This window comes from Clupea harengus, chromosome 19 (assembly GCF_900700415.2).
Source record: "Clupea harengus chromosome 19, Ch_v2.0.2, whole genome shotgun sequence".
Taxonomy (NCBI): domain Eukaryota; kingdom Metazoa; phylum Chordata; class Actinopteri; order Clupeiformes; family Clupeidae; genus Clupea; species Clupea harengus.
In genome coordinates, this window is record NC_045170.1 from 1,178,032 (window position 1) to 1,186,262 (window position 8,231).

At 44.0% G+C, this 8,231-nt stretch overlaps 1 protein-coding gene across 1 annotated transcript in view; it reads left to right on the top strand.

Annotated features, from left to right (window-relative positions):
- Positions 1-6,635, top strand: part of LOC105893768 (T-complex protein 1 subunit gamma-like) — a 15,433-nt gene extending 8,798 nt beyond the window's left edge. The window contains exons 10-14 of the mRNA XM_031585900.2: positions 1,029-1,110; positions 1,390-1,570; positions 2,001-2,246; positions 2,850-2,981; positions 6,006-6,635. Coding sequence (XP_031441760.1) covers positions 1,029-1,110; positions 1,390-1,570; positions 2,001-2,246; positions 2,850-2,981; positions 6,006-6,098 — 734 coding nt within the window. The 3' untranslated portion in view covers positions 6,099-6,635. The remainder of the gene's footprint in view (positions 1-1,028; positions 1,111-1,389; positions 1,571-2,000; positions 2,247-2,849; positions 2,982-6,005) is intronic.
- The last annotated feature ends 1,596 nt before the right edge of the window (positions 6,636-8,231 follow it).

Consider the following 8,231-nt stretch of genomic DNA (forward strand, 5'->3'; position numbering starts at 1 on the left):
GAAACGGCAGGCTGATTAAGAGTGCAGACGGTCATTACGCCAGAGAAATTGCTTCTTAACGTTGATTCCCCAGCAGAGGCATCGCTGTACGTATCACATCTTTGTTATAACCAAGTTAACTCATTAGTATGTTAATTTCATGGTGTAAAAACGAAGTTATAATGCTAAAACCTAAGTGGCAATGTTAAAACATGGATGTTAGTTCTAACAACGTGGATGCTATTAGGAAAATGTTAACAGTTAGCTTTACAGGTGATTTCTATACTTCATGGAAACTAGGTGACTTAACTAATCGCAATATTTTGCTGTTTGTTTCCTAGTTTCACTCTCTTTCATCTTTTGATCTCTTGATCTTATCAATGTGGATTCAGTATAACATGAAGAGTGAAAATAAATCTGCAAACAAGAATTTAAGGCATTCTTCATGTTCATGAATAGAAGATAGTTTAGCTCGCTGTCTAGTTGGAGTTAACACACCTCAACGAGGACAGTATAAGCATTATAACTAATAAAATGAAGGCCACAAAATCTTGGACAGGACAACAGAAAAATCATGGGGGTGTACTACATTTACAACAGTTCTCTCCCCCGCCGCGCCGCACAAACCCCCCCAGGGATGGTACTCAAACACATTTACCAATGTTGGCAGGTCTGCACGTAGACTCACAGGCACACACAAATACACACACACACAGACACATACACTAACAGGGACACACAAATACATACGTACACATGCACGTATACTCACACACACACACACACAGATATTCACATACACTCACACACACACACACACACACACACAGGTATTCACATACACTCACACACACACACACAGATATTCACGTATACTCACACACACACACACAAAGATATTCACATACACTCACGCATGTAATCTGATCTGTTTCAGACTTGGCTCAGCATTACCTCATGAAGGCCAACATCACACACACACACACACACACACACACACACACACACACACACACACTCACTCACACATGTAATCTGATCTGTTTCAGACTTGGCTCAGCATTACCTCATGAAGGCCAACATCACCGCCATCCGCCGCATCAGGAAGACTGATAACCACCGCATCGCCAGGTGAGACAGTAACCATAGTAACCGCCGCATCGCCAGGTGAGACAGTAACCATAGTAACCACCGCATCGCCAGGTGAGACAGTAACCATAGTAACCACCGCATAGCCAGGTGAGACAGTAACCATAGTAACCATAGTAACCGCCGCATAGCCAGGTGAGATGGTGATGGTGACAGCACAGACAGGTGAGATGGTGATAGGTAAGGCTGTTGGATAGGCTGCAGGTTCTGTGTGAGTCTCTGGGGTCTTGATGTGTTGTCGCTGTGCCCCCCCCCTCTCAGGGCGTGTGGCGCTCGTATCGCGAGCCGGACGGACGAGCTGCGGGACGACTATGTGGGCACCGGCGCCGGGCTGTTTGAGGTGAAGAAGATCGGAGACGAGTTCTTCACCTTCGTCACCGAGTGCAAAGACCCCAAGGCCTGCACCATCCTACTGAGGGGGGCCAGCAAGGAGATCCTGGCGGTACGCTGTGTGTGTGTGTACGAGTGTGTGTGCGTGTGTGTACGTGTGTGTGTGCGAGTTTGTGTACGTGTGTGTGTGTGTGTGGTGTGTGTGTGTGTGTGTACGTGTGTGTGCGAGTGTGTGTGCGAGTGTGTGTGCGAGTGTGTGCGAGTGTGTACGCTGTGTGTGCGAGTGTGTGTGTGTGTGTGTGTACGTGCGAGTGTGTACGCTGTGTGTGTGTGTGTGTGTGTACGTGTGTGTGTACGTGTGTGTACGTGTGTCTCCCTGGGTAAACGCCCTGGCAGTATAACTCCTTGCTGGTGTCTGAGCCGCTTACTGGCTGGTCCCGTCCCTGGGGTTACCATGGTTACATGTTCCTCTGTGTGCTTCACTCTGGGGTTACCGTGGTTCCTGACCTGTTGTTCTCTCCCGGCGGTGTGGTGTGTGTCAGGAGGTGGAGCGTAACCTGCAGGACGCCATGCAGGTGTGCCGTAACGTGCTGCTGGAGCCCAGCCTGCTGCCGGGCGGTGGCGCGGTGGAGATGGCCGTGTCCAAGCGCCTCACGGAGCGCTCGCGGTCCCTCACCGGGGTGGAGCAGTGGCCCTACCGAGCCGCCGCGCACGCCCTCGAGGTGCTGCCACGCACCCTCATACAGAACTGTGGAGCCAGCACCATCCGCACGCTCACCTCCCTCAGGGTACGTGTGTGTGTGTGTGTGTGTACGGAGACAACACCATCCGCACGCTCACCTCCCTCAGGGTACGTGTGTGTGTGTGTGTGTGTGTGTGTGTGTGTGTGTGTGTGTGTGTGTGTGTCTGTGTGTGTGTGTGTGTCTGTGTGTGTGTGTGTGTACAGATCCAACATCATCCGCATCCTCACCTCCCTCAGGGTACGTGTGTGTGTGTGTGTGTGTGTGTGTGTGTGTGTGTGTGTGTGTGTGTGTGTGTCTGTGTGTGTGTCTGTGTGTGTCTGTGTGTGTGTGTGTGTGTGTGTGTGTGTGTGTGTGTGTGTGTGTGTGTACGGAGACAGCACCATCCGCACGCTCACCTCCCTCAGGGTACGTGTGTGTGTGTGTGTGTGTGTGTGTGTGTGTGTGTGTGTGTGTGTGTACGGAGACAACACCATCCGCACGCTCACCTCCCTCAGGGTACGTGTGTGTGTGTGTGTGTGTGTGTGTGTGTGTGTGTGTGTGCTGATTTTTATGTGTGTAAATCCCTCTGTGTGTGTGTGTGCTGATTTGTATGTGTGTAAATCCCTCTGTGTGTGTGTGTGTGTGTGTGTGTGTGTGTGTGTCCTGCAGGCAAAGCACAGCCAGGAGAAGAGCTCTGTGTGGGGCGTTAACGGGGAGACGGGCACCCTGGCAGACATGGAGACACTGGGCATCTGGGAACCATTGGCCGTCAAGGCCCAGACCTACAAGACTGCTGTGGAGGTGAGAGAGAGAGAGAGAGAGAGGAGAGAGGGGAGAGAGAGAGGGAGGGAGAGAGACACGTTTGGGACTAGGGTGGAGGAGAGGTTTAAGATTAGAAGAGGTTTGAGATTAGAAGAGGTTTGAGACTAAAAGAGGTTTGAGACTAAAAGAGGTTTGAGATTAGAAGAGGTTTGAGATTAGAAGAGGAGGAGAGGTTTGAGATTAGAAGAGGTTTGAGATTAGAAGAGGTTTAAGACTAGAGATTAGAAGAGGTTTGAGACTAGAAGAGGTTTGAGACTAGAAGAGGTTGAGATTAGAAGAGGTTTAAGCCTAGAAGAGGTTTAAGCCTAGAAGAGGTTTGAGATTAGAAGAGGTTTGAGACTAGAAGACTAAAAGAGGTTTAAGACTAGAAGAGGTTTGAGACTAGAAGAGGTTTGAGATTAGAAGAGGTTTGAGATTAGAAGAGGTTTGAGATTAGAAGAGGTTTAAGACTAAAAGAGGTTTAAGATTAGAAGAGGTTTGAGATTAGAAGAGGTTTGAGATTAGAAGAGGTTTAAGACTAGAAGAGGTTTAAGATTAGAAGAGGTTTGAGATTAGAAGAGGTTTGAGATTAGAAGAGGTTTGAGACTAGAAGAGGTTTGAGATTAGAAGAGGTTTGAGATTAGAAGAGGTTTAAGATTAGAAGAGGTTTGAGATTAGAAGAGGAGGAGAGGTTTGAGATTAGAAGAGGTTTGAGATTAGAAGAGGTTTAAGACTAGAGATTAGAAGAGGTTTGAGACTAGAAGAGGTTTGAGATTAGAAGAGGTTTGAGACTAGAAGACTAAAAGAGGTTTAAGACTAAAAGAGGTTTGAGACGAGAAGAGGTTTGAGACTAAAAGAGGTTTGAGATTAGAAGAGGTTTGAGATTAGAAGAGGTTTAAGACTAAAAGAGGTTTAAGATTAGAAGAGGTTTGAGATTAGAAGAGGTTTGAGATTAGAAGAGGTTTAAGACTAGAAGAGGTTTAAGATTAGAAGAGGTTTGAGATTAGAAGAGGTTTGAGATTAGAAGAGGTTTAAGACTAGAGATTAGAAGAGGTTTGAGACTAGAAGAGGTTTGAGATTAGAAGAGGTTTAACCCTCTGAAGTCCGATATCCCTGTGCAGGGATATGGTGGTTTTTATGGGGAATTGCTTTTAAAGCTCAGCCAGTTTTTGTCGGAGAGACATAGAAATTACACCCCCAGAAACCTTGAACCCTTTTCTTTTCAAATTTACACAGTTTGAAACAAATATATAAATAAGCACTTTGTAAGGAGAATAGGACTAGTCTCTTGCACTTTTCAGTCTCTGAGTGAGGTTTCAGCTCCTAACGACCCGCCCATTAGCAAATGACAGCTATTCATATGATAAGGGTATGGTAATTCAGTGATCTCGTATTGGGCCATGGTGTGTCAAGAAATCCTGGTGGGGGGGTAACGGGCCACAAAGACATTCCAGGGCCATTAGGTAAGGGCCATTGTTCTGTCTGAGGTGTCCCAGGTGTGGTTTACACCTAACTCATCAATATGCATTTGTAGGGACAACTGGTTTTTGAAAAGGTACAGGTCACTCTAAATTATAAATATATAGTAGTGAAACCACACACACTTTCTAAATGCTAAACTCACCTTTGTAAAACTAACACTTATGTTTACAAAGTTCAGAGTTCAAAAGCCTTGCTCCAAAATCTTTACAATGTATTTTTTGTACAAAGTCTGAGCACCTCTGAAAGTATGTTTTTGGAAGGGTTTGTTTAGATTTGATTTAAATTCAATCTTTTTTTACTACATTCCTTTCATTCCCATGTTATTATTGCTGAGGTATTCTAGAATATAATCATACATGCCACTTTTGCCTCAATGTTTTTAGTTAGGTGAAATAAACTAAAATATCAAGGCATGGCAGACTACCTAAGAGAGTGAAAAACAGGCTCGGACTCAGTAGTGTTAAGCCTAGAAGAGGTTTAAGCCTAGAAGAGGTTTGAGATTAGAAGAGGTTTGAGACTAGAAGACTAAAAGAGGTTTAAGACTAAAAGAGGTTTGAGACGAGAAGAGGTTTGAGACTAAAAGAGGTTTGAGATTAGAAGAGGTTTGAGATTAGAAGAGGTTTAAGACTAAAAGAGGTTTAAGATTAGAAGAGGTTTGAGATTAGAAAGAGGTTTTGAGATTAGAAGAGGTTTAAAGACTAAGAAGAGGTTTAAGATTAGAAGAGGTTTGAGATTAGAAGAGGTTTGAGATTAGAAGAGGTTTGAGACTAGAAGAGGTTTGAGATTAGAAGAGGTTTGAGATTAGAAGAGGTTTAAGATTAGAAGAGGTTTAAGATTAGAATAGGTTTAAGACTAAAAGAGGTTTAAGATTAGAAGAGGTTTGAGATTAGAAGAGGTTTGAGATTAGAAGAGGTTTGAGATTAGAAGAGGTTTAAGATTAGAAGAGGTTTGAGATTAGAAGAGGTTTGAGACTAGAAGAGGTTTGAGATTAGAAGAGGTTTAAGATTAGAAGAGGTTTAAGATTAGAAGAGGTTTGAGATTAGAAGAGGTTTAAGATTAGAAGAGGTTTGAGATTAGAAGAGGTTTAAGATTAGAAGAGGTTTGAGATTAGAAGAGGTTTGAGACTAGAAGAGGTTTGAGATTAGAAGAGGTTTAAGACTAAAAGAGGTTTGAGACTAAAAGAGGTTTGCACTCCTGCTCTAATTCTAGCTTTCTTTGAATCTAATTCTTGTGTTTGGGACTACAGACGTGTTTGATCCTTATGTCTCTCTCTCTCTCTCTATCCCCCTCTCTCTCTCTCTCTCTCTCTCTCTCTCTCTCTTTCTCTCTCTCTCTGTCCCTCATATGATCCTTATGTCTCTCTCTATCCCTCTCTCTCTATCCCCCTCTCTCTCTCTCTCTCTCTCTCTCTCTCTCTCTCTCTCTCTGTCCCTCATATGATCCTTATGTCTCTCTCTCTCTCTCTCTATCCCTCTCTCTCTATCCCCCTCTCTCTCTCTCTCTCTCGCTCTCTCTCCCTCTCTCTCCCTCCCTCATATGCAGACGGCCATCCTGCTCCTGCGCATCGATGACATCGTGTCGGGACACAAGAGGAAGGGCGAGGAGCAGACAGGGGGGGGTCAGGGGGCGGAGTAGAGACAGGAAGCCACGTCACGCCACGTCCCATCACGCAGGACACGTCACGCAGGAGAGGGACGACCAGGAGGCAGGAGACACAAATGGGCGCCTGAATGTTGTGTGACATGAACACCATCATAAGCACAGAGTGATCACGAGCACGTCACTGATTAAATATCTCTTCTGCACCAATCAGTCAAGAGATTGGTCTGTGGAGAGGAAGAGAAGCATCTCTATATCTCTCTCTCAAATTAAGATAACTAACTCCAGATGTTTTCAGGTCATGCAATGGACAAAGTGCATTTTACAGGTTATTCAAACTCAGCCAAACACATTTCACCTCCAGCTCAGTCATCAGTTTGTCTCCGTTCTCCTAAAGAATCTATTTATTTATTTCTCGTCAGAATTCAAGTCTCTTCAAGTATTGCCTTCCTTCCCGGGGCTTTCAGTCAACAGCATCCTTTTGCAGACATGTGTGTCTCTCTGAATGTGTGTGTGTGCGTGTGTGTGTGTCTGTGTGTGTCTCTCTGAATGTGTGTGAGCTGTGTGTGTCTGTCTGAATGTGTGTGTGTGCGTGTGTGTGTGTCTCTCTGAATGTGTGTGTGTGTGTGCGTGTGTGTGTGTGTGTGTCTCTCTGAATGTGTGTGTGTGTGTGTGTGTCTGTGTCTCTCTGAATGTGTGTGTGTGTGTGTGTGTGTGTGTGTGCAGATGCATCAGCTCTGACATGTCTCCACCCTGGTCTTGTCCACCATGTTTGACTCGGTGCGTCATAAATAAAATTGGTTTGCAGCCCATTCAGTCATGTCTATTTGTTTGTATATATACTGTGTATCAAACAAACAAACGAACAAACATGTGTTTACATATACATATAAACATATATGTGCGTTATATCTTCAGTACATGTTTAATGTTGAAGCTCGAAAGATCACATGATCAATCACATGAAGTCACTTAGAAAATGTTTCAATATTTCTACTTAGTAACTGAAGTACAAACAATATACTGTTCTAAACTTAAGGGCTAATTTTGTATTTGGAAAATAAGTCTAAAAATAACCTGTAACGGACCAATCCTTAAAATGTACTTACTTTACTCGTTAGTTAAAGCAACAGAAAGACACCAGTTGGCTTGTTTAATTAATTAATTTATTTGTTATTATTAATTGCAAATTCGTATTTTTTTTTTCATATTCAGTTGTTTGGTTGAATCATTGTAAATAGTGAGTTATTTTTTATTTGGTTGTGTTTTGCCTGAAGACATTGCCATAGCCCTGTTTCATCTGTGCCTGCGAGTTTCTGCCGATTAAACACCGAACTGCTTGAGGTGGATTCAGTCTGAAGTAGGCGACTATCAAGTCCTCATCTGATGTATTAAGGAAGGCTTTTTATAGTCGTCTGTCGGGCACTTAACTCAGAGTCAACATTCTCAGAGTTTACATTTACATTTAGTCATTTAGCAGACGCTTTTACAAGGATGTATACACAATTTACATTTACACTGATGGCACACTGCACATCAGGAGCAATTAGGGGTTCAGTGTCTTGCTCAAGGACGCTTCGACAGGGAATCGAACTAGTAACCTTCTGATTACTCAACGACTTCTCTACCCCCTGTATCACTGTCGAGTTGATTGAACGAACTCCGCTCCTCTGGAACCGAAAAGTCAGAGCTTCATCAGCGCAGAGTTCTGGGTTAGGCTCAAGGTTTTGTTAACCTGCTTTCTGGAATTCCCCATTTGACTTCCCAGATAATCAGTCGTCACAGCTGCTTGGAATAAGTTAAAACCACGTCGTTGTGGTCGGTCGCTTATCCCATTTAAATAAAATGGACCCCGGTAGATCCGTAACACCGGCCTGGAACACTGACCTAACTGCACAGTGCATGTCCTGGCTGGCTAGTGGAAATGAAATGACACACGTATGTATCTGTCCTTTACATGATCATGTACCACCTAAATTAAATTGAAGACCATACCAAAACTAGTTGTCTATAAATACACACCTAAAAAAAGTTGCAAATTGTTGCATAGTGTTTCTGTAAATGTCTCACGTTTTTTTTTTTATCTCACCGAAGAGCTATACTCCCACCTGCCGGCGGTTGAAGGGGAAACACTATGGGGGAGACTCATAGTTTCTAGATCGATTGCTT